Below are 27,934 nucleotides of genomic sequence, written 5' to 3' on the forward strand. Positions count from 1 at the left end.
TAACAGTTATAAGACTCAAAATCAGTCATTAACAGACAGAACAACACAATGCAAAAATATGTGACATGTTTACATTCAGAATTGAAAGACTGACTGACTTTCAAAATAAGTTAGAAATTGAATTGGCCACACAAACAGGAAGGTTAAGTGAATTTGAAAAGGAATGACAAAAAAAGAGCAATTTGTTTTAATTGCAATTCAAAGAAATACTACATGTATCTATCAGGCCTATAAACATCAAGCCTTAAACATTTTCAGAACTTTTAAACGAAGTTTTTGCAAGCCAACATTCAAAATTTGTCTTAATAAACATACATTTTCCAATGAAACTTTCGGTACAAATTCAAATTGCAATTCTGTATCCTGTTTGCTACCTCAATTCAAATTCAAGAAATTTATTTGAAATTGAAAGGCATACTCAATTCAGTTTGGTGGTGTAAAACCCATTTCACTGTAATAGCGCACACAGACATGCTTTTCACCATTAAAATGTAAAAAAAAAAAAGCTATTTAATTTACTTTAAAGATCTGTTTATACTTGATCCATCTTGATCCAGTCATTTTAAATAATATTTTGTATTTAATAACACCAATTAATCTAGATGTAACAATAGTGTGCAGGTGTAATCACAAATTCACAAATTAGATGGCTGTTTGATGATAATGTGCTCCCTTTATGTGGTAAGCACCTAATGAATCTTTAAAGTTTATGAGAAATGTAATACAGCAATAATTATAGGGAAAACACCTGTGATATTTTGCACTTTATCTTCAAACTAAAACAGTCATGCATGGACAAAAGCCAAATTCTCAAGAATCAGGTTCACTTTGCGCAAGTGTTGGGATCACCGCAGCACCATACCACTTCTCAACGTTCCACGGTGGTCAGGGCTCTGGGTCGGCTTGCGGCCCCCTCTGACACATCCTGGCACGAAAACCACTCTTGTCCTCAGAGGGGCCAAGACAGTAGAGAGGTTACTGGAAGATGGGGTAAGGAAAGAGCTGGCAGTGAAAGCCGTGAGGTTCTTTAGGGGGAGAAATTTGTGCATGTCCTGTAAGCGGACCTTGGGTCTTGGCCGGGGCAGGTGGACGGAATTTGCTGTTGCAAATGTGATGTCTACTCAGCCATCACATACACGGTGCGAGGGCTATTTATACAGCACTGTGGGAAAAGGAGAACGCTCGTGTTTATGAGCGTTGACCTACAGACATGGAGAACGAAGGCTATATCATTTCAGCCTGAGGACACCATTAGTGACATTGAGGTCAAAGTCTGCGCTTGGAAACATACAGTTTATATGTTTACATACACCTTGCAGAATCTGTGAGATTTTTATCATTTTAATTATAAAGAGTTACATATATATGTGAAATAGCATTGCTTTGAAGTTAATTGACATATTTACTTATAAGCCACAAGACAAAATAAGTAAAAAATTAAATAAAATAATAAAATGGATTCAAATAGAAATTAAATACTACTAATAAATAATACCATGTGATGCTCGAGGACGAAACACACTTAAGAACCAATATGCACATTTATAAACAGGATAGTCTTTGTAAATAAAGACATTGTTTTGACTAGCGTAAAGGCTTCATCAGGAAATAATAAAGTTAAATATCTTACAGATTCTGCAAAATGCATGTGAACCTAACTTAGGAAAAAAGAACATGTAAATGTAACAACTGTAAGTGATTATGGTATGATGCATATAAGAGTGGGGTCTTCAAAAGGACACTTGTGATGATCCATTACAAGTGTGTGTTTGTGGGTTACAGTCATAGGGTATGGCAAATCGTTTTAGAGTTCATGCTGAATAAACAACCCTTTGATTTCCTGAGACTGGTCCCACCGGCTTAAAAGTGCACTGAGGTCAAAGTAATTCTCTATGGTCGGTAGCCTCTCAGCCAGTCCGGAGGGAATAAGTGAGAGTGAGAGAGACAAAGATATAAATTTTAAAAAAAGACCATTGTTGAAAGTGATGAAAATATTGAAATATATGCAGATTTACTGTCTACTACAGGCAGTATACATACAAACATGCACATATGCACATACATGTAAGAGCATGACATTGGGGAAAGTGTAATGTGAGGTGAGCCTAGTGTTTTTCCTGCCAAGGGTTAATTGTGTCATAAATCCAGCCTGAGGCCAGGCATGACTGGTATTCACACCTCCAACTGCAACACAGACTCCCACAGCAGCGTAGATAATCTACATAGGACACTATTAATACTGCCATCTGCAGTCACCAGCTTGACAAATAGTAAGTGCTTCTGCAGGTAAACCAGCTAGAGGTTTGAACAAAACAGAGCGGCTATAATTAGGAATATATAATTCATAGTTACCCCCAGCATCTGTGGTACAGTTTTTATATACCTGTTGCAGTTACTATAAGAAACTGACAAAGGGCATAAAGTGTAAAACTAAAATTAATTAAAATGCACGATTTTGAAAGAATCCCTCTTGAGGATCCAAATAGAATGGCACAAAACTACTGTTTTCAGACAAGTTGCCTGAACGGTCCGCTATTCCCTGCTAAAATAAACCAGCTTAAGCTGGTTTTCTGGTCTCCCAGCTTGGTTAGGCTGGTCTGTTCACTGGCTTAATCACTTTTTAAACAATTTCTAGTTAAGCGCCAGCTTGGTCAGTCTGGAAGACCAGCTTTAAGACCAGTTCAAGTTATTTTCAGTAGGACAGTTTCAGAAAAAAGATAGGATGGCTTAGTGTGTCTGCATATCAAGCTACTAATAATGTCTTAGCATGAGAGTTAAGTTATTAATATGTGACCCTGGACTACAAAACCAGTCATAAGTAGCACGGGTATATTTGTCGCAATAGCCAACAATACATTGTATGGGTCAAAATTATACATTTTTCATTTATGCCAAAAATCATTAGGATATTGGGTAAAGATCATGTTCCATGAAGATATTTTGTAAATTTCCTATCGTAAATATATCAAAACTCCTTTTTTGGATTAATCATATGCATTGCTAAGAACTTCCTTTGGACAGCCTTAAAGGCGATTTACTCAATATTTTGATTTTTTTTGCACCCTCAGATACCAGATTTTCAAATAGTTATATCTCGGCCGAATATTGTTCTGTCCTAACAAACCATACATCAATGGGAAGCTTTCAGATGAAGTATAAATCTCAATTTCAAAAATTTTTAACTTATGACTGATTTTGTGGTCCAAGGTCACATATTGTTTTTGCAAACTCATATCGAACTACCTAATAAAGCAACTCTTTAGAAGATTTCTTGTGATATCTTTTTCATAATTTTTTTCTAGGGTAAACCAATATTATGACACAAATGCTGACGACTGAACCTGAAACCTTTTTTAAAACCTAGTTAAGCAGCAAAATGAAGTATCTTCACACATCTAACCCAATTACTGTGACACATTACTATACGCTCCCATATGGCTGATGAGCTGTACATATAAAGTTTAGTGTGACCTCGGTACGAGGGTCACTCCCTTTAGTGTACGTAATGGAGATTGTGTACACACAGGGTGAAGGGGCATTAAGCTTCAGCCGTCAGTCTTGTTTCAGGCCGGGTGAGGGAGGAGGGCAGTTCCCAGGCCCCCATGTGTACGTTGGGGGGCAATAACTCACAAGCTCCCTCAGAACTTCCTCTTTCGTCCCTGGTTTTTACGACCCCTGTAGACTGAAGTACAGCTGCTCAGGCTCTGTGGTGCGAATCGAGGGAGCGTGAGAGAGGAGAAACAGGAGGAGAGACAGGACAGCAGGAGAGCTGATGGAGAAAGGTGAAATCACAGTGTCAATTTAAACAACGAGCAGGAGAAAGAGGAAGCCTGATATTGAGATTCATGGCATATTGTGATAAATACTGCAACCAGAACTACAATATGGCTACAAAACAAGCCACTGTGTGAGAACGGCACTGTATTGACGCTGTATGATTTATGCTGGTTAAAGTGTCACAATAACAAATGAGAATGACATGACAAACAGTTCTCATGCAAATACAGAAGTATTAGATGCAATCAATCAACCATAATCAATTCAGTAAAATAAATTGGGCCACACAAAACTTTTCCACCAAACAGTAACAATCTTAACTGAATTTTTAAAAAAATTCAACAAAACAGCATTTTCAGAAGAAACACTCACCACTGTTATGCAGGCAAAAGTTGCAGGAGACTTGGACTCTCCTTTAAAGCAAATCAAAAGAGATTTTTTTTAATAGCAACAAACATGCAGGGAAAATAAATTAAATAATTAATTTAATTTAAAACAATAAAATGTTATATTTTACAGCAGTCATTAAACTTTGTTCATTTTATTAAAAAAACGTATATATTTTTGTAAATGCTGAAATCAACATCAACTAAGATTAATGGATTCTGTATAAATATTGTTCATTGTTAGTTCATGTTAACTAATGTAGCTAAACGTTAACAAATTAAACCTTTATTGTAAAGTTTTACCAAAAAACCCTCAATGGCAGTGAGTCCTGTGTGTACATGTCTAATATCCTTATATATTAGAAATACATATTATTTTACAGTAAAAATAACTAGTAGTAACTATGGTATTTTGGCAGACTGCTACTATTTTTTCCATTATATATATTTTTTTGTACCAAGGACAGTATTAAACGCATTAAGTGCTAAGATTAAGAAGCTTCCATCACTGACGTAGATTTACAGAAAATTACCGCTGTTTTTCATAAATAATTTTACGTACTTATTCCCAACGCTTTATTAAGCTTTAAGTCACATCTCAAATGATAAGGTATCAACTTATAATCATGTTTATATTAATTAGCCCGTCAACTTATTCTCTCAGACGGCCTGGGTATGCGGCGCATTCGCAGCTTATATGGATGGAACGCCACTGTAACTTAATACTACTGTAATAATAATACTAAGTTAATACAGAATGACTGTTTTCTCTCTCTCTGTGTGTGTGTTATGTTCTTTTTTTCTTTTTTATCTCTTCCAGCTGCCAGTTTTCTCCAAAACAATTCCAATACTTCACACACACATCATTAACTTTCCCTGCAAACCGTTCAGAGACAATGTGTACGCATAATCAGTTTATGGTGTGTTTAGTACGTGTGCAGTATCCCCGACCCCTGATCACACCAAGTATTTTAATCCAATCGGCTTCGTTTTCACATGACTGTCACGCACCCCTGCCACCATGGCAACAGAAAAGAGAGAGACGGAAAGAAGGTAGAAAAGAGAGCAAGAGATAGAGGGAGTAGCAAAATGCTCCCTCACCCCCCTCCGGCCTTATACCAAATGATTAGTTCTGAATCTGCCCTTTCTAAACACCATCTTGTAAATGAGCACTTGGCTCTTACTCTGCCCTGTCAAGAGCATAGAATAGATGATCAACAGTGTGCAAACACTTGCCCTCTCACACAGCTTCCCACAGTTTCAGATAAGGGTCTTCTGCGAAGGTGAACATGAGACAGAAAAACAGATAGCATAGGCCTACACCTTTTTCTCAGGTAGCAGTGGCACAGAACATTTTATCTCAAAGGGAGAATGATTTAACTAGGTTTATTACTTTTTTAATCGATCAATCTCTAACTTGAGTAGGCTATGTCTGTCTCTAGGTGTAAATGATTTTGACTAGTAAAACAGAGCCTAATAACGTGATCTTTAACAAAAGTGTGTGGGAGGGCATAGATAACACTGATGGTGACAGCAGGGTCACGAACTACAAATCAGCTCCATCATCTGGTGCCTGTGATGCATATCGAGTTTTTATGAAGAACATTGCTAAACATGCACAACTGAATGCTCTGCGGACTCTAAAGACAGCTGCTGCTAAAAACGCATCCAAACATCTAATGCACACGTTTCTTATCTATTCATTCGTTCAACAAAGAAAAAGAAAACCAGCATAGTTCAAGGCCTGGCAGTGTTTATCAGCGGGTCAGCCTCAGCAAACTCCCACTTCCCCCTCTGCAAAGAAAAACTAAGGGGTGAAGAGTTGAGTCTGAGCATTGTGGTTGGTGATGCACGCTACCGTGGCAGCTTCTCTTTTCGTCTGTACCCACTTCCTGCACACACGAAGACAGAACGGGGTACGAACGTCAGCGTTTTGTTGTCTCTGCAGCGAAAAAAAATGGTTAGCACCTTTTCATTGCATCTAGTGGCAAAAATCAGCTCTGTTTATCGGTTTCCATCTTGTTGAAAACAGCACAATAACGGAAGACTATTGGCGCCCCGTACCAACAACATGAAGGCTTGGAGACGTTTTGTAACTCAGGGTTATTAAACTGCAGCTGGGCGCACTCTGGTGGTTGTGCACGGAAAAAAAACAGCAGAAAAAAGGAGCACTTACAAACTTGATTCATCAGAAACGTTTTGAACATAAAAAAAGATAACAGCATTCTTAAAAATGTTTAAAGTAATGTACACTGACTCACATGAGATCCAGTCATTCACGAGTGGCAAAACACCTTTCTGGATCTCAAAAAGCGAAACACGGAAAGTCTCGAGACGTGTTTTTTAACGTTTAAAAACACGACTGAAACAGCAACAAAACACGAGGCATCTATCTAGCATATAAAAAAAAGAAAAGAAAAACGCCGAATCCTAAAATGCTTATGGGGCGGGTCACCTAATGGGGACCAACATGATGTGATAGGCTACTGTTTACAGTTCATAATATTCCTTTAACTACTATATTACTGGAAGCTTTCAAATGGAATAAATTAATAACGACTGACTGCGAATACAGTTTTTTTCCAACGGAAATGGGCACCAAAAACTATTGCATCTTGTAGGTGATTTATGTAAGAAGAATCTAGCAAACATTACCTAAAAATTACTGAGTGAGCAGACTGTGACATTTAAGTAACCTTTCGTAAAGGATGTCATGTTAGAAATTCCTATCCGAGTTTATCAGGTCATGCTTTCCAACTAATGTTCTAGTTAACTAGAAAGCACATTCATGTGAAATTACATAAAAAGCCTGACCTGCTTTTTGGCAATAAAAACCCATAAAGCCACAGGCACCTGGAACCATCTCTTTAGGTAGCCTATAACTGACAGTGACCTTGTAGTGAGACATCTACCAGTCCAAAGGTAAAACAAACAAACACTTACATATGTGAGTGTGAACTAAAACAAAAGAAGAGCAAATAAAAACTGAGTTTTATTTATAATGTAGGTTTGGTGAGCTGAACAAAGTATATTCTGCTAAGTATTCTTCCCTCATCCTGTTGGTACACGGGCGTCAGGTTGGTTACTGTGGGTTTAATTCTTCAATGCATTTCAAACACGGATAAAAGTAAACACTGAAAGAGAAAGCTACTGGAACCCAAGTCATATATCTGCAACTGTGCAAAAGGCAGGACCACAGATACAGATATATGCATTTCTAGACTGCACCAGATTGCATTTGACTTCAATCTCTGCTTTTTGAAAATAAAAGTGGCAGGCCACCACTCTCCCTCTTCAGTGATCTGGTCTGGATTGAGTAACTGGACATGACCGCAAATCTCCTCGCTGCAGTGCAAGTGCTGTTTGTTGGGCAATGTTTGCACCAAGAAAACAATTGAAAGTTCCAAAATGTCTGTTCGGTCTAAATGTGACATGAATATACATCTGAAACCTCATCTAACATCCACAGCACAGGGAGCTAGGGGAACTCATTCAACCCAAATCTGAATTAACATTAGGCTAACTTCTGATGAGAAATTATTAATTCACTGGTTTGGGATGCACTGCTGCTTTATACGGTTATAAATGACATAAGATTAATTTCCATAAAGGGAAGCATTTCACAAAGACATGCACTATACAGAAAAGCTGTTCACTCTCTCTTTCATTTACACTTCATACAAGTGCAGAAAAACTTCTGTGTAGCTCATAAAACAGATAGGCCTACCAGAGGATCAGGTTAGAGACTCAGCAGCCTGTCAGGAGGGAAAGTGTCGGGTCCGACAGTCTTTAAGGAGCTGCAGCTTTAAAACACAACGTGAACTTATCCTTATTCGAGACTCCGTTTGTAACTTTCTCAAGTCAAGAGCCCCTTTTCCCTCCGCACATCCCACACCTCACAGCCACCACAACTTGGACAACTTTCTAATTCAAAGTCAGCTCCGACCAACCGGATGCAACATTGCAAACGAATACCTGAAACGGTGTTGCCGTGGTAAAGGACTAAATGGGCCTTTTTCACAGTCCTCGTTCGAAAACCGGAAACTTCGAGTAGTTGTGTAAAATAACTTCACCTGTAGCCTGTATGAATGGCAATGCAAAAGCACACTGCGGTCAGACCAGCCGCCAAGTCGAAAAGCTCGGTCAATCTAGCCGCCACTTTATTTCTACGGTCGCGCATAAACTGCTTATTACGGTAAATCCGTCAGAGAACTGATGTGAATGCAAGCGCTCTTCTGGCGAACGCGATTTTTTTTTTTTCCAACACACAGTCCGTAACTGTCTGATGTGGAATTACAAAATAAGAGCCTCCCAAATCTCATATACGTGTTGTTTTGTGTCTACTTTCAAAAAGCTATAAAAAGAAAAGTTCTAGATTGCACAGACCAGTTCCACCTCAGACTGAGAGTACACCTTCCCACAGTGTCAGCTGCATCGTTTCAGGACTGTCTGATGTGGAATTACAAAATAAGAGCCCCACAACTTTCATACATGTGTTGTTTTGTGTCTACTTTCAAAAAGCTATAAAAAGAAAAGTTCTAGATTGCACAGACCAGTTCTTATTCCACATCAGACAGTCCTGAAACGATGCAGCTGACACTGTGGGAAGGTGTACTCTCAATCTGATGTGGAAGTCGTCTGTGCAATCTAGAACCTTTATTTTTTCATAGTTTTTTGAAAGTATAGATGCAGCAGCGTATGTATGAGATTTGGGAGGCTCTTATTTTGTAATTCCACATCAGACAGTCCTGAAACGATGCAGTTGACACTGTGAGAAGGTGTCCTCTCAATCTGAGGTGGAACTGGTCTGTGCAATCTAGAACTTTTCTTTATATAGCTTTTTGAATGTAGACACAAAACAACATGTAGCCTATATGAGATTTGGGAGGCTCTTATTTTGTAATTCCATATCAGACAGTCGTGAAACGATGCAGCTGACACTGTGGGAAGGTGTACTCTCAATCTGAGGAGGAACTCGTCTGTGCAATCTAGAACATTTAATTTTTATAGTTTTTTGAAAGTATAGATGCAGTAGCGTATGTATGAGATTTGGGGGGCTCTTATTATGTAATTCCACATCAGACAGTTACGGACTGTGTGTTGGGAAAAAAAAAATCGCGTTCGCCAGAAGAGCGCTTGCATTCACATCAGTTCTCTGACGGATTTACCGTAATAAGCAGTTTATGCGCGACCGTAGAAATAAAGTGGCGGCTGGCCTGACCGCAGTTGCAGCACGGGGTTGTTGCGATTTATTATTAAACATAGATGTTTCATAAAAACACGTTAACCACAGTTTTCAGTCATTAATCGGGTATGACGAAACAAGGAAAAATGTTCTCATGATATTCCGACGCATATTTCATGATTTAAATGGGAGCGTATAGGCGTATGTATGCACAATACTTCAGAGACAGACCAGCTTTTTACTTAAAAAATGCAAGAATACCATACAAACAAAGGCCTTGTGAGAAAATAAGGGGGAATAGGAAAAATCTCATATCTTCTAAATGCATTTGTCTGATGTAGATTCGATTTAGAATGCATGTCATTTGCGGCTGAGTAAATGTAAAATTAGTTCAATAACACTTTTCTTTAATATTTTGTAGCTTGAGGAGAATTCAGCACTTATTATTCACATTTAGATTGTACACCATTTATTTCTATATAAAACACACACACACAAACAAAAAACTATAACAAATATATAAAATGTTAATTAATGAGCTTTGTGGTTGAAACAAATAAAATGTAATACCATAGTATAACCACTAGATGGCAAAGTTCTACATTTAAACAGAGTTTCGCAAGTAAAGTGAATTTAAATCATATGATTATAATTATAAACCATGAAATATAACTATTATTGGTGCTTTAATTATAAAATCTTTATTTTACAACACTTTGGTAGTTTGATATACCACATATGATTACACTGTATACATTATGCCTTCAAAACATTTGAACAGTAAACAAGTAGATTCGATTAGTCCAAATTCTTAGATTCTAAAGCACAGCAGTTAACAAAAGAAAGAAAGGAAAACACTCACCTGCCACACTGACAGCTGGTCTGCGTCCCAAATGGCGTAGTGATGACTTTCCAGGGGGATAACATTATGGCAACCACGTTAATTGAACCTTTTGAGCCATTCGCTATCCAAAACTGTCCTTGTGAAGAGGACAGCCTTCTGAGTGGTTAGGGCATAATAGAGACGATCACTTCTGAACATTGTTTCTTCACTCTTGTGTCTAAGATGCTCAGGACAAAATATAAAATCCAGCAATAAGATATTATTTAGAAAAAATGTTCAGAATAATATTTTGGCGTTCAACACTCATCTAATACAATGGGTATCAATCAACGAATGTTTAAAATATTTAAAATGGTTGCTATAATTAATCATAGGTCTCTTGAATACACTTTTTTATTTACTTTATTTTTTTTTTTTAACTCAAGGCAGTTCTGTGTCAGCGTAGTTGTTGCAAGACAGAAGGGGATGAGGATTCAAGACTGCATTCATTTTGAACATCTATCTTGAAATAACTTATCAACGAACTAATCTTATCGTCTGTTTTTTCAACATAGTTAAAGAAGTTACTGCAATTTTCACTCCATTTAAATGTTAGATCACGTCTCCACGCCAGATACTGTCAGAATCCGTTTTAACAGGACAACTCAGCAAAATTGTCTAATACCCAAAACCCGTTAACAGTCTTCTATCAGCCAAGATGTTGACTGAGTAAAAGCCAGACAAAAAGCAGAAGACGAAGTAGACAATAAAAAAGGAGCAGAGTTTATTGAATAGTTTTAGTTGAGTATGTTTGAATGACCAGAACAAATCCAATAAGTGTTATTATGGGGCGCAGGCCCGGATTAACACAGTGTAGTGCCCTAGGGTGACCACATTTGAAGTGCCCAAGGGGCATTTTTTTTGTAATGCCATTTTTCCCCTTAATTTTATTAAAGGTAGGCTATGTCATTGTCAAATTTTAAAATGTATATTTTTCAAAATTTCTAATAATAAAAAAATAGAATAAGAACAGGTAGAATAAGAAGAATAAGTTACTAATCAAAAGAAATCATATAACAAAATCCACTACAAAGGTGGCACAGAAGAACACAAAAGTGGCATATAGGCTACGTAAATTTACAGACATTTACAGAGGCTCAGAGGTGGCATGGATGATTTAAATTCATAACAATGTTGTGAGATTAATGTTTTAAATATACAATTTTGAATATAGAACTATTGTTTGATTGAAATGATTTAAATAACTGAACGGACACTTTAAACATAAAAATAAAACTGCCAGTAGATGGCGGCAAGTCACTGATTTTTTTTTCACTGAATCATTCATTCAACTGATTCGTTTGAACAGGTGATTCATTCAGGAACGAAGCAAGTGACTGTCTTTATGAGTGGGTAATTGAATCACTGACTCACTAGACTCATTTAAAAACGCAGGTTCATTCATAAATGAAACACCAGCTGTGTTTGAATGATGAGCAGTGGCTCAGCTGTGACTGTTAGAAACTATGTTCCTTGACCAAATAGAGCAAAATCGGGCAATATTGTTAAAAGTCATACAATGTACATCACTTTACATAACTTATTGTTTATTGAGCTGTTGTATTAATTTAATATCACATTTACAAACTCCTTTAATAATCTTTAAAAGCTGTTACTCACTTCAGTTCATGTCTTATTTACACCGTCTACACTTTGTTTGTTATAATGAGAGGATTTGTGAGCTTGCATAACTCAGCAATGAACAAAAGTATTTTGAGCAGTGAGTGGATTCTGATTAACATTGCATTCAAGGAATCATGTCTGCGATACATTACTCACCGCTGCACAAACACGCAAGTAGAAATCTTTGAAGCTCCTCTCAGCGCAAACACAAATAGTCTATGCTGATCGGGTTAGTCGCACAGGTGCTCCTAAATATTTTTTGATCGTCGCACACAGTAGCTACTTTTCAGTCGCACTGTATAGCCCTGGCAATGTGTCGTGATATTTTCTCTTTTTTTAATTTTTTTTTTTTATTTACGTTTCGCACAACCGCCAAATTGATGCTGCCTATCCATTTGAGAATAAATATGCTCGACTCTGACTGGGGGGAGGGGGCACACTGTGACCTGACCTAATCGCAATTATTTATATGCGTGCATATATTTGATATTCTCTCCGTATATTGTATCATTAACTGTTCATTTTCTACCCATCTGTATCTCTTCCAGCAAAATAATATATACAAAACATGAAAAAATATTTTAAAGGTCTTGTCTTATGCTGGCTTGCTCAGTTGGGGACACTTAATTTCTAGCGATTATCGCCGATTTGATCGCACAGATACTATTTAAACTAAACTGAGCTAGACAATGACATCTCTGAATTCAATAATGAAATGCCTTTAACTGAAAATTGAGTGTTTAATCTTATCATTATACATTACTGACACTCTATCCTCCAATTTGATACTGTTAAGTGCTTTGACACAATCTGTATTGTAAAAGCGCTATATAAATAAAGGTGACTTGACTTGATTTGTCATTATTGTAATCACTTGGTGCCCCCCTATTGGCTGGTGCCCCAGGGCACTCGCCCAATCCCGTCTATGGATAATCCGGCCCTGATGGGGCGGATCTACTGGGGTGGCACGGGGTGGCAACTGCCACCCTAAGAAAAAGCTGTGCCACCCCACCTGCCACCCAGAATTATCACAGAATAAAATATAAATGTAAGCAGTGTTTCATGTGCTACTTTTCAGTTGCGGCGATGACAGCGCGCGATGGTTGCACGCGCACGCAGCGCGCCCAGTGTAGTCGGCTTCATTATCAAATGACTCTTATGAACTGGTTCTTTTTGAGTCAAAAATACAAAGCGCAGCCCATTCACTAACGAATTGTTTGTACATTTGTTCGTGAATCAGATACTGCTTCTCGGTTTATTCAGAAGTCCTCTGATAAATCTAATCCCGTCCGGATATGTCTGAGATTCATCCCGTAATTGTTTGGTGATCGATTCTCCGACCGCACGCTCCACTTTCATCAGATATAGAGGCCTTTCTGCCATATCGGACGAAACAATAACACGAGTCGATCACGAAAACTAATAGCAGAGTTAGGTAAGAAGAATCTTGTATTGCAGTTTTCTCTATTGTTAATTTAATATAAGTGATTTTAGTTGGCCCATTTTCCCAAACCATTAATTCAGTTCTCAAAACAAAGACACATTTCTCAAAAAGTTTAACATCAAAACTGAGACAAACTAACAACTGAGAGAGGAGAGAGCTGAACGAATAATATACATGGGTTTTATACTTACACATTCAGTATAATTACAGTACAGTACCAGTACATGATGGAAATTTCACTATTCTATATGTACAGTAAACTGTAGAACATGTTGTACACCTTCAAACGTGTGACTGTCGAATTTTATCTGTAACCATCTTTTATGTGTACTGCATGTTTGCCTACAGATATAGTCTTGTGTCAGGAGACCAGGAAACCGCTATAGTACTGTACACTGTAATTAAATTTGACCAAATGCGCAGAGGATGCTGAATTTACTTTTTTTTATTTTATTTTGTACTGTATTGTATTGTGGTGCATACCATGTTCATATACAATTCTTTGGTATTTGAACTTTTCTAGTGTTTTTCATCTACTGCAAGATTACTTTCCAGTAGTAAAATGAAAATGATCTGTTCCCAAAAGTTCATTGCTGAATTATTATTATTATCTGTAATTTAATTTATGTTGTATACTATACTAGACATGATTAAGCTGCAAAGATAATTCCTGAATCCTAATAAGAGCTTTTTGTTAATTGTTATTGATCTCATGAGTGTTCACCGGGCAGGAAAGTCATCTGTGTATTTGAATTGTAAGCATTTAAGAATACCTGTAATAACTAGATAGAAAAGTTTGAAAGACAATTTTATGCTGGCTTGTCTTAAAGTCTTGTTTAAGAAACATAAATAGTTTGGTCAGTTAGATGTTCTAGATGTTTGCTAAAGTGTTGCTAGTTGGTTGCTAGGATATTCTGGATGGTTGCTAGGCTTTTGCTATGCAGTTGCTGGGGTGTTGCTAGACTATTGATAGTGTTCTGGGTGATTACAGACATTCCCACCTCTGGTAATAACAGAATGTCTTCTTTAATGATACAAGCTCAGAAACATTTATAACCTCTTGAAGTTTTTAATATTGTGTATTGACTTGGTGCCATGATGGATATTGAAATGTTGTTATTTATTTTTCATTTTAAACAGTATAGATGATTACTTAATGGTAATGCAATATTTGTGAACATAACTGTGCATGTCAGACAATAAATCCCCAAAATCTATGCATGCTTGCTTTGGTGTTGCCACCCCTCATAGACCCCATGCCACCCCTTCGCCACCCTAAATATTATTTTCTAGATCCGCCCCTGATTATACCACATTTTCTCCTATTAGGCCTACATATTCATGAAGACAAACATCCCTTGAAACCACACATCTTAAGATTAAACAACAAAAATAATATAAACTATAATGATATAATATAAATGACTAATCAATGAATAAATCATTGAAATGAGTATACAAATGGCTATAATGATTATTATGAAGGATTATATGATTAAATAGAATAATAAAATGATTAGGCCTAAATGATAAATTAATGAATGAATATAAAAGAAAGAATATAAAACACAATACAAATGTTTTGTTGCTCTTTTGAAGCAAAACACACACAGTTTGCATTTGAGAATCCTCAGATCCTTTAAGTATCTCTTGGAGGAGTGGTAGCAGCCTTATCTTTACACCAAGACTGTAAAACTGTGAATATAAGATTCAAAGTTAGAAACCCACAGTAATGGATATAAATTGTGAGAACTTCTGCTACTCAGCACATTTTAATATACATTTATTTGAAGACTAATTATTGTAAATGTATATCAAATTTAATGTGTGGGTGTGGGGGTGCTTACACTTTTAGTACACAAATAATTTAAAAGTTGATTTTAAGGACAAGTGAGAATTTAAATGTGGAAACTATTTTTGAGCATGCTAAATGCTATTATAAAGTCAAACAAATGAGGACCAGTTTACTGGTGTGTATTCACACACACACACACACACACACACACACACACACTCACACACTCACACACTCACACACTCACTCACTCACTCACTCACTCACACACACACACACACACACACACACACACACACACAGAGAGAGAGAGAGAGAGAGAGAGAGAGAGTCACTAACTGAACAGAATGTGGAACCAAAACATCATGTATAAGCAAATAATACACACTGCCAAATTCAAACCTATTTCACATACACAAAAAAAAAAAATTCACATGCAAAAAAAAAGCTAGTCACAAAAAGCTATTCTTGTCTGCAAAATAAAATGCCATTTATAAAATACGTTTCACAAAAGCAAAACAATTCACAGATGTACAACTACAATTTTGTTCAGAAAAAATCTGAGTTTATTATTGAATCTGAATTTGTAAATCATTGTTTGTGAATTGTTTTGAGCATGTGAATTAGATTTCATGCATGTGAATTTGGCCACGCATATGTGCATTATATCTTTTGCATGAATTCTGTTTGAGACCAATTTGCTTCCATATCATGCATTCGATTACAGTGTGTGAGAGTGTGTGTAAGTACCTGGCATACAGGAGCAGGTGAAATCTCCTATCTGGTCCAAGCAGGTTGATGTCATTCTGGCAGGGGTGGAATCACATTTATTGATGTCTCACAGTGTGGACCGGTGTAACCCGGTGCACAGCTACAGGTAAACGAGCCCACTGTGTTCTTACATGAGCCACCGTGCTCACATGGGTTTGGTCCTGATGTGCCGAAAAAGTTTCAGGCAAGATATGAAATACCTAAAACACTGTAATGTGTGTGCAGACATAAACACAGAGAGACAAAAGTCCTGCAAACTGTCTCACCGATGACACATTCGTCGATATCCTCTGCACACGTTCTGCCCTTGTACCCTGAGGGGCAGTTACAGTTGAACTTGCCATTGATGGGGTTCGTGTCACATTGAGCTCCCATCTTGCAAGGGTTACTGATGCAGGCATCATCAATGTGACACAGCAAACCTTGAGCATAGAAACAATCGATTACAGATTACTACAATTGATAGAGGGTTTTATAGTGTTCTACTTTGGACAACAATCAAATGATAATAAAAATGCATTATTTTAGAGATTATATTTCACTGTACAACCTTGTTGTGACTGTAGTGATCAAGTGTCTAAGAGTAATTTTTAGGTCATGTGGTTGTTTTTACTGACCAGTCTTGCCGGGAGGGCAGCTGCAAACGAAGGAAGCCACGCGGTCGATGCAAGTGGAGCCGGCCGTGCAGGGCTCAGCTGCGCAGTCATCAATGTTTTCAGAGCAGTCAGGGCCGCTCCAGCCGTTCACACATACACAGTTGTAGCCGTTGCGTGTGTTACTGCACGTGCCTCCGTTCTGACAGGCGTTGGGCTGCAGTCTGCATTCATCCACATCATCGGTGCAAAACTGACCTGCAAAGAAAAGGTTCGCGATTTAAGTAGGACATTTTGAAGACGGTTTGAAATGAGGTTGACCTGATTTAAAAAATATATATATAAAAATAAAAAAACTATTTACCAGTTTCAGTTTGTGTCAATTTTTGTTTTTAATCAATGAATAATGGTTCCAATTTTTTTTATTCATCAATCAAATATAAAATACATTACAAATTATTGGTTTCCATTATTGGTTATTTCCACTAATGGAAAGGGAAAAAAATGGAACAAACACACATTAAAAACACACAAACACACACAGTATATAAAGCTGTTTTCATACCGGTCCATTCAGGTGGACACTGGCAGCTGTAAGTGTTCACTCCATCCATGCATGTGGCTCCATTCTGACAGCGGTGATTCGGACAATCATCAATGTTCACCTCAATCTTTGCTCCTCCAAAACCTGATTGCAATAAAAATTAAGCTTACTCTTATATTTGGTTCGAGTTACAAAAGCAAACATGGTAACACTTTATATTAGGGAACAGTAACACTATACAACATTAACTAGTTGAATATAGGCTGTTTATTAGTACTTATAAAGCACATATTAATGCCTTATTCTGACCATATTTTAGACCTCTTTATCATATCCAGTATCTAAATATAACTAAAATATATCAAATTTTTAAAAAACTTTTATATAAAAACTGAAGACCTAAGCAATGATGCACATTATGGTGAAGCAAAAAAAGGCAATCACCACTTCTTATTAGGACATATGCTAGCAGTAGCTATTAGTTGATTAATTGACTTGTTTTCAACTTAGTAATAACATAGTTGAGGTCTCTATAGTTAGTTAGCCATCACACATGTTGTATAATTAAGTGTATCATAAAAAAATTTACTGTTGTGCAGTTGAATGACCATGGTTATGATTTGCAAAATAGGCCTTAATATCAGTCAAGCATGCAAAAATACAATATTGATAAACACTTAAAGTATAACCTTATTGCATTAGCTGTCAAGAATAACTATTATGATTACCTTTTTTATGTCATTAACATCATGATAAACATGTAATAAACAAGCGGATGAGTCGTCAGAACTGGATTGTGATATTGCAATGTCAGGTAGAACATTTGTGGTAAACTTGTCACAGAGGTAAGCAAGAGAAGTGAATCCTACAAAAGACTGGACAACACATTTGGAATTTTCAACACGGTCAACTCTCACCTGAACAAATTCACTCATCTGCCACATTGCTTCAAAAAAATAATAATAATAATAAATTATAAAATACAGCTATGACTTATTAGAAAATTTTGTTGATGAATTGGGACAGTTAAAGGAATACATTAAGAATGTCACAAATCCGGTCTATGAACTTCCGTTCACTCACCACCAGAGGTCACCCGCTCACCACATGGACTCTCACACTACAGGGTACTACTACTACCTGATGCTAACTTGAGGTAATTTTTAAATATAAAGCCCAAATATTTTTAGTCAACAAACTATTTAGAATACATTTGATGAAAAAAACAAAGGATTTGATGTTCAGAATAGAATAACTACAGTAATTGCCCATTGCCCCCTGGGGGCGTTTTACCCCACAGAATAGACTATGTTTGAGAAAAAAATTGTCATTCTGAAAATATAATTATATTTTTATTAAATAACACATACTCCCTATCTACAGGCCCTACTGTTCTCATATCATATATAACTGTGATGTTCTACAAAACAAGCTTTAAAACACTTTTATTCTTACCGCTGAAAATTAGATAATTTACTGTGAAATCTGTTTTCTCTCCAGTACATCACCAGTGTAAGCTTCATGGTGAAAACTACTACATCACTCTTGTCAATGTAGTCCATAGTTACAATAAAATTTTATCTTGACATTATCTTGTGGTTATTTTGGGGAAAACAGTAGGGGGCTTTTTTCCCCCACTCTACCCTATGTGGTGTTCCACATTATATCATTAATTTTTCAGCTTCATAAAAATGTTCAGTCACTAAAATTTTTGTATATTTTTTTCATGAAAGTTTAGATGCTTTGTTGCATTTATTTTTGTAAAATAAAAAGCTGATTCGCTAGGAAGATGAAGATACAGTCAGCATGTGTCAAAATCAGCCAAATTCGAATATGTGCCAGTTTGGTCTGTGTGTATTTGTCTAGTTCACGCAGTGAAATTTGCATATATTTGATATGACTTATAGGTTGGTATTTTATTATCAAAACATATTTCTATTTCCTCTCCTGGGAACTAACCTGGCAGGCAGTGGCATATATAAGTTGTGTCTGTAATCTGCCGGCAGGTTCCACCATTGAGGCAGGGGGATGGAAAGCAGGGCACATAATCCGTCTCACAGCGCTGGCCTGTGAAACCCAGAGGACACACACATCTGGGGCTTCCAGGTACACCGTCCACACTCACAGTGCATTCTCCTCCATTCAGACAATATCCCACATAACACAGGTCCTTGTGCTGACAGTACTTGCCTGAGGAACCAGGAGCACACCTGAAACACATAAAAACATGGTTAGATGGAGTCCTTGAGAGGCCTACCAGCCACAGTGTTTCGCACCCACAGTGAAATTTGGTGGGGAATCGATGATCTGGGGGTGCTTCAGTAAGGATGGAATCGGCACATTTGTCTTTGTGAAGTATGCATGAATCAAGCCATGTAGCCTACAAGGTTGTCTGGGAAGAAAACTTGCTTCCTTCTGCTCTGATAATGTTCCCCCAACTTTGAGGGATTGGGTTTTCCAGCAGGACAATTCTCCATGCCACACAGCCAGGTAAAACAAGGTGTGGATGAAGAACCACAAGATCAAGACCAATCTCCTTGAACCCCATTGAAAACCTCTGGAATGTGATCAAGGGGAAGATGGAGTGTCACAAGCCATCAAACAAAGCTGAGCTGCTTGAATTTTTTATGCCAGGAGTGGCATACAAGGGGCTTTTGCACCACATGTCAAGTTCAAGGAACTTAGTTGTGGGAACTAGCCAGCATGGTGGTTCCTAGAGAACCAATTTCTCCCTCGGGTCGTTTTCTTGGTTGCATTCGCACGGCAGCGGGAACACCGAAGCGGCTGACAGCGACATCTTTATTCGCATAAACATCAACAACTGGTGAATGGAAGACACCATGATCAGAGGAGCTGTTTTTGTGTTATGGGTTTCGTGATAACTGAGATAGAATGTAAACGCACAATTTACACGATTGAAAGAGCATGGAAATCTGACTAAATCTCCTATGACAACTTGCAGTGTTTTATATCATCAAGGCTGAGAAAAGAGCAGCAACAGTGTTAAAGTAGCCCAATTCCGCGGGAAAACCGCACACTTGGCAACACTGGTACACTTACATCACTGCTAAGGCGCTTTCGCACTGGGGGAACTAGAATATATACATGTATGTGTGTGTATTTATATATACACATAATGAATATACACAGTACACAACAAAAACTTTTATTCTGGATGCGATTAATCGCGACAGCACTAACTCGAACGTTTTTTCCCCATAAAACAATTTCTTCATATCTTCAATTTGCTTTCCACACGTGTGACTCTACTTATGGAGATATATATATGCAAATTAGCCCCGGCTCCATTAAATTATAAAAGCTCAACTGCTCCACTTTCTCTCAGTTAACTGAATGCTGTAGTACTAAACACTACACAATTTCAGTGGTAATCTTGGATTCATTGCAGTTTCGAGATTGAATTTGTGAGTGAATTCAAATTATAGCCTAGGAAACATGCAAAGAGCGCTCCCCTTATAATCTTGGAAAAACGATCACTCGTCTTAGTTCCTCGCGATCTCACAAAGTTCTGTTAGGCTATAATCAGTGAAGCTTTACACTGTGTAATTACTATCTTATTTACATCATGTCTACAGCTTGTTTTTATAATGAAAGGATTCATGAGCATGCATAACTCAACACTGAACACAACTCAGGAGATTTGAGCAGTGAGTGAAATCTGACTAACTGTCCATATTGCGTTCATGAAATTGACAGATGTGTGTGTGATTAGCTACATTACTCAATGTTGCAAAAACACATAAATAACCTTTGACCAAATATGAAAAGCCCCACCCCACATGTTGACAGGATTTGTTAAAGGGGTCATATGACGTTGCTAAAAATAACATTATTTTGTGTATTTGGTGTAATGCAATGTGTTTATATGGTTTAAAGTTAAAAAAACACATTATTTTCGACATACTGTACATTATTGTTGCTCCTCTATGCCCCGCCTTTCTGAAACGCGTTGATTTTTACAAAGCTCATCGTTCTAAGAAGCGAGGCGTGCTCTGATTGGCCAGCTATCCAGTGCGTTGTGATTGGCCGAATACCTCAAGCGTGAGACGGAAATATTACGCCCCTTACCGTATTGTGATGACGTTTCCCAGCGCGATGAGACTAAAACAATAAAACCCATTAGAAACGAGGCATTTGTTTCATCCAGTGGGGACATAATTACTGATTATAATGACTTATACTGTCTTTTTAGGCGCCGCGTAAACATTACCATGTCTGCATTTGTGATCGGAGAAACACAAACAACAAGCACTACTCTACACAGCTCAAAACTGTGAATAGACAATGGCAAATTCTTTAAATAAGAAAACATACTTGCAGGCTGTGAGTCAGAAGCGCCAGACTGTCATTGCAAAGTTGGAATTGCCCCACTTTATAATAATAATAATAATTTGTTACATTTATATAGCGCTTTTCTGGGTACTCAAAGCACTTTACATGAAAGGGGGGAATCTCCTCAACCACCATAGATACATAGATTATAGAAAGTCTTTGAGCATAGCTGGCAGGCTACTCCCAAGTTCAGGAAATAGTCCTCCGTAAAATGCGCTGCACACACTCTAATATTTGGGTTGAACTGTTCTGGAACAGTGTTGTAAATACAACTTAACCACTGATTTCTAGTTGTGTCCTCTTTTGGAAGCCCAAAGAAAGTAGTTTCGCTTTCACAATGAAACACAGCACCTCCAGGACATGGCGTCGGCAGCAGCAACAATACTACAGCTAGAATAAAAATCACGCCCCCTTTCTTTGCGTATACATTTGGGCGGTGTTTTGCAAATCTCTCCCACACTGTGACGTAGACATGTGGGGGCGTGTTTGAGTCTTAACTTTTATAAAGAATATCTCTTTGGTTTTGAGACTTTAGTTTTTGCAACTTCAGGGATCTTATCTATGCACAAACAGCTTGTAACACTCCAAAGAGAAAGGAAACTTGAAATCATATGACCCCTTTAAATGTTTGTGAAACGGGTGGTCTCAAACTGCGTTTTTGAAACTGATTTTAGTACAACGCAGTTTTAAGAAGAAAATACAAAATGTTGACTGATTAATTTTTACATTGCTTATCTTTGAGCATATTAAAAAAAAACAACACAACAGATGAACATGTAAACAATGTTAAAAAAATTGTTTTCAATACTTTTGTTTATATGTTATCTTGTGAATGACTGAAAAGCCAGCATGTGGTGCAGCAATGCACACACACACACACACACACACTTCTGCATGAAGAGAATGGCAGAAAGGAAACATAGTTTTAATTTATTATTATTTAATCAATAGTTCTGTAAAATAATACATTTGTGTACACATTTGAATTTAATTTTGCTCAAAATTAGCTTTTGTTATAAATTTATTAATGGCCAGTATCATGTGGTTGTAATTTGCCTTTAAGTATTATGGGTTTTTAAATATTATTTTCAAAACTCACATTCCCATTTATAAGAAATATTAAGTATTGTATTGTTAAAATTGCAAGAAGTAGGTAGAAGTATCATGGTACTAGGTTCTTATCTTGGGTCGTCCTGTCTTACCTGCAGTAGCCCGTTCCATTCTGGAAATTGACACAAGCAGCGTTGTTCACACAGGGCTTCACGGGGTCCACACACTGCAGAGCTGTGAAGAAACATGAACACATCTGATCAGGACTGGCTCAATTAAAATTACATCAAGTACTGTGCAAAGAACCAATAACAGCAAACTCAAAATTTTGTAGAAATTAACCAATATAGAAACACTTAGACAATAGAGATTTTTTTTAATTACACAGAACACTTGATTCTGATGGTTAAATCAAATATTTTTGCATAATGACAGCTACAATTTACTGATTAGCCTACTGTCCATACAGTATCTATGGTCATAACAGCAGTCACTTTTCAACTTGAACGACACTCTTGCACACGTCAATGCTACAGATTAGATATGACAAATTAGACATTTTGATGCATTTTGATCAAATATTTGTTGTTGGACATTAAATTTAGGCAGGAAATTTTGTTGTTTTTTAATAAAAACTAGTTTGCTGTATTTTGGTATTATTGGATTAAATTGGATCCTGCTGCCTATCTGCATTTTATCTGTATATATCACAAAAATAGCATATATAGATCTTTCCAGTAATAAATTTAGCTACTGATGGCAAATGACTCTTTCAAAATTGTGTTCTGAAATAAAAAGTAGGCTACTTACCATATGATACTTTAAGGCAGCAAATAACTAGAAGGATGACTTTGCCCGAAAAGACATCGGGTAATTGGCCCATATTTTGAGTAAAATCCAGTCACCAGCTTAAAAGTCTTAAAATGATCTTCTAGAGTCGAAAACCGTATTATAATAGTGGTGTACAGCACATCTGTGAATCCCCCGAAAAAAGAACAAGATGGAGCTCCTCCCAACCAGCAGTCATGCCATGTATGACATTTTTTTTTGCACCTGCTGCAACATTTACATGATTTAAAAGTAGCCTAATGAATGTGGATGAATTATCAGTGCACTGATGCATTTATGTTATTATTAATTAACATAGGCTACAATGTTCGTAATCATTTTGATAACATTTTCAGTCAGATTGAAATCCCTGAAGGAATAGCCTCAATATTTAGTCCATGAAGGTGGAGGCAAAAGTGCAGCTGCTTTGATTTGATTGTTATTTTAGCAATAGCAGGAGGATCCTTCAACAATAATAATACACAAAAAATCTGTTATAGGCCCCCGATCTACATATTTTAGAAAAGTAAGCTCAATAAAATTAATAGGCTAATAGCCAGAACAAGTCTCAGCATCGCTAATTGTAGGAAAGAAATTATATAAGCAAAATTCATGTTTTAGAAAATGAACAGGAAAAGAACGAGTAGAAAATCATATCCTACATTAATGGAATAACTACTTTATGGATACATGCTACATTTTGAGAAAAATGAACCTTCTATACATCTTAACATAAATTTTGATGATTGACATTCTTTTTATCAGCTGACTTAACCAAGTAAAAACATGTAGTTCTCAGCCACTTTCGGTTTTAAAAAGTAGCTCTGAAATGAATAAGGTTGGAGCCCCTGCTCTAATATAACTTGTTCTTCTTATGTGCAATTCAGCAAACCTCCCCTCTTTTACTGGCAAAACAAACTTGGTTTTTGATTACTTCAGCTTTTTACTCAAGTCATGGGTTGTTTTGGTTATTTTTATAACAGACAGATGTCTAGCTGTCTTGTCCATATACATACGTTATTGCAACACACCAACTAAAGCTGGTATGCAATGAAAAGGAATGTTAGTTATAATGAATTTAAAATGATTAAATTCCTTCACATTGCATAAAAAGAAAGGCCTGAGTTTGAATCATTATATTTATACTGTAGATGTGGTGAGCTGAGCAAATGCTCGTCTGATAAGTATTTTAGCCTCATCCAGTTGGTACACAGGCGTCTGGTTGGTTACTGTGGGTTTAATTATTCAAAGCATGTAAAATACAGATGAATGTAAACACTGAAAGAGAAAGCTGTTGGAACCCAGGTCATATATCATATCTGCAACCTTGCAAGAGGCAGGACCACAGATACAAATACAATATATATGTACTTCTAGACAGGCCCGGATTAACACAGTGTAGTGCCCTAGGGTGACCACATTTGAAGTGCCCCCCCCCCCCCCAAGGGGCATTTTTTTGTAATGCCATTTTTTCCCCCTTAATTTTATTAAAGGTAGGCTATGTTATTGTCAAATTTTAAAATGTATATTTTTCAAAAATTTCTAATAATAAAAAAAATAGAATAAGAACAGGTAGAATAAGAAGAATAAGTTACTAATCAAAAGAAATCATATAACAAAATCCACTACAAAGGTGGCACAGAAGAACACAAAAGTGGCATATAGGCTACGTAAATTTACAGACATTTACAGAGGCTCAGAGGTGGCATGGATGATTTAAATTCATAACAATGTTGTGAGATTAATGTTTTAAATATACAATTTTGAATATAGAACTATTGTTTGATTGAAATGATTTAAATAACTGAACGGACACTTTAAACATAAAAATAAAACTGCCAGTAGATGGCGGCAAGTCACTGATTTTTTTTTCACTGAATCATTCATTCAACTGATTCGTTTGAACAGGTGATTCATTCAGGAACGAAGCAAGTGACTGTCTTTATGAGTGGGTAATTGAATCACTGACTCGCTAGACTCATTTAAAAACGCAGGTTCATTCATAAATGAAACACCAGCTGTGTTTGAATGATGAGCAGTGGCTCAGCTGTGACTGTTAGAAACTATGTTCCTTGACCAAATAGAGCAAAATCGGGCAATATTGTTAAAAGTCATACAATGTACATCACTTTACATAACTTATTGTTTATTGAGCTGTTGTATTAATTTAATATCACATTTACAAACTCCTTTAATAATCTTTAAAAGCTGTTACTCACTTCAGTTCATGTCTTATTTACACCGTCTACACTTTGTTTGTTATAATGAGAGGATTTGTGAGCTTGCATAGCTCAGCAATGAACAAAAGTATTTTGAGCAGTGAGTGGATTCTGATTAACATTGCATTCAAGGAATCATGTCTGCGATACATTACTCACCGCTGCACAAACACGCAAGTAGAAATCTTTGAAGCTCCTCTCAGCGCAAACACAAATAGTCTATGCTGATCGGGTTAGTCGCACAGGTGCTCCTAAATATTTTTTGATCGTCGCACACAGTAGCTACTTTTCAGTCGCACTGTATAGCCCTGGCAATGTGTTGTGATATTTTCTCTTTTTTTAATTTTTTTTATTTTTATTTACGTTTCGCACAACCGCCAAATTGATGCTGCCTATCCATTTGAGAATAAATATGCTCGACTCTGACTGGGGGGAGGGGGCACACTGTGACCTGACCTAATCGCAATTATTTATATGCGTGCATATATTTGATATTCTCTCTGTATATTGTATCATTAACTGTTCATTTTCTACCCATCTGTATCTCTTCCAGCAAAATAATATATACAAAACATGAAAAATATTTTAAAGGTCTTGTCTTATGCTGGCTTGCTCAGTTGGGGACACTTAATTTCTAGCGATTATTGCCGATTTGATCGCACAGATACTATTTAAACTAAACTGAGCTAGACAATGACATCTCTGAATTCAATAATGAAATGCCTTTAACTGAAAATTGAGTGTTTAATCTTATCATTATACATTACTGACACTCTATCCTCCAATTTGATACTGTTAAGTGCTTTGACACAATCTGTATTGTAAAAGCGCTATATAAATAAAGGTGACTTGACTTGATTTGTCATTATTGTAATCACTTGGTGCCCCCCTATTGGCTGGTGCCCCAGGGCACTCGCCCAATCCGTCTATGGATAATCCGGCCCTGCTTCTAGACCGCACCGGATTGCATTTGACCCAAATCTATGCATCTTGAAAAAAGTGGCAGGCCACCACTCTTCCCCAACACTAGATTCAATGATCTGGTCTGGATTGAGTAACTGGACAAATCTCCTCACTGCAGTGCAAGTGCTGTTTGTGGCAACTTTTGCACCAAGAAAACAATTGAACAGCAGGAATTAAACCACTAATTCTGCAATTTCGATAACATTTTCAGTCAGATTGAAATCCCTGAAGGAATAGCCTCAATATTTAGTCCATGAAGGTGGAGGCAAAAGTGCAGCTGCTTTGATTTGATTGTTATTTTAGCAATAGCAGGAGGATCCTTCAACAATAATAATACACAAAAATCTGTTATAGGCCCCGATCTACATATTTTAGAAAAGTAAGCTCAATAAAATTAATAGGCTAATAGCCAGAACAAGTCTCAGCATCGCTAATTGTAGGAAAGAAATTATATAAGCAAAATTCATGTTTTAGAAAATGAACAGGAAAAGAACGAGTAGAAAATCATATCCTACATTAATGGAATAACTACTTTATGGATACATGCTACATTTTGAGAAAATGAACCTTCTATACATCTTAACATAAATTTTGATGATTGACATTCTTTTATCAGCTGACTTAACCAAGTAAAACATGTAGTTCTCAGCCACTTTCGGTTTTAAAAGTAGCTCTGAAATGAATAAGGTTGGAGCCCTGCTCTAATATAACTTGTTCTTCTTATGTGCAATTCAGCAAACCTCCCTCTTTTACTGGCAAAACAAACTTGGTTTTGATTACTTCAGCTTTTACTCAAGTCATGGGTTGTTTTGGTTATTTTTATAACAGACAGATGTCTAGCTGTCTTGTCCATATACATACGTTATTGCAACACACCAACTAAAGCTGGTATGCAATGAAAAGGAATGTTAGTTATAATGAATTTAAAATGATTAAATTCCTTCACATTGCATAAAAAGAAAGGCCTGAGTTTGAATCATTATATTTATACTGTAGATGTGGTGAGCTGAGCAAATGCTCGTCTGATAAGTATTTTAGCCTCATCCCGTTGGTACACAGGCGTCTGGTTGGTTACTGTGGGTTTAATTATTCAAAGCATGTAAAATACAGATGAATGTAAACACTGAAAGAGAAAGCTGTTGGAACCCAGGTCATATATCATATCTGCAACCTTGCAAGAGGCAGGACCACAGATACAAATACAATATATATGTACTTCTAGACCGCACCGGATTGCATTTGACCCAAATCTATGCATCTTGAAAAAAAAGTGGCAGGCCACCACTCTTCCCCAACACTAGATTCAATGATCTGGTCTGGATTGAGTAACTGGACAAATCTCCTCACTGCAGTGCAAGTGCTGTTTGTGGCAACTTTTGCACCAAGAAAACAATTGAACAGCAGGAATTAAACCACTAATTCTGCAATTTCGATTAAATTGTAGATTCTAAAAAACTGTTGTATGACAATATAATATTTATTTCTCAATGCCTATATAGTGAGTAAAATCAAATTTTTGG

General features: G+C 36.9%; 1 protein-coding gene across 3 annotated transcripts; it reads right to left on the reverse strand.

Annotated features, from left to right (window-relative positions):
* Positions 1-11,207: 11,207 nt before the first annotated feature.
* LOC131545846 (neurogenic locus notch homolog protein 2-like) lies at positions 11,208-23,374 on the reverse strand. Of its 3 annotated transcripts, none has more exons than XM_058785037.1 (8): positions 23,215-23,374; positions 22,557-22,638; positions 18,961-19,211; positions 17,023-17,145; positions 16,482-16,715; positions 16,131-16,286; positions 15,844-16,025; positions 11,208-14,993 (listed from the first exon to the last, which is right to left on the reverse strand). In XM_058785037.1, exons 1-7 carry the CDS (start codon positions 23,285-23,287, stop codon positions 15,895-15,897), a joined length of 1,050 nt encoding a protein of 349 aa, XP_058641020.1. In that variant the 5' UTR covers positions 23,288-23,374; the 3' UTR covers positions 11,208-14,993; positions 15,844-15,894. The 3 variants fall into 3 exon arrangements, with proteins under 3 accessions (XP_058641020.1, XP_058641021.1, XP_058641022.1); XM_058785038.1 differs by having other exon boundaries at positions 11,208-15,265; XM_058785039.1 differs by lacking the exon at positions 11,208-14,993 and adding an exon at positions 15,334-15,351.
* Between the last annotated feature and the right edge of the window lie 4,560 nt (positions 23,375-27,934).

Source organism: Onychostoma macrolepis, chromosome 08, assembly GCF_012432095.1.
Source record: "Onychostoma macrolepis isolate SWU-2019 chromosome 08, ASM1243209v1, whole genome shotgun sequence".
Lineage (NCBI taxonomy): Eukaryota > Metazoa > Chordata > Actinopteri > Cypriniformes > Cyprinidae > Onychostoma > Onychostoma macrolepis.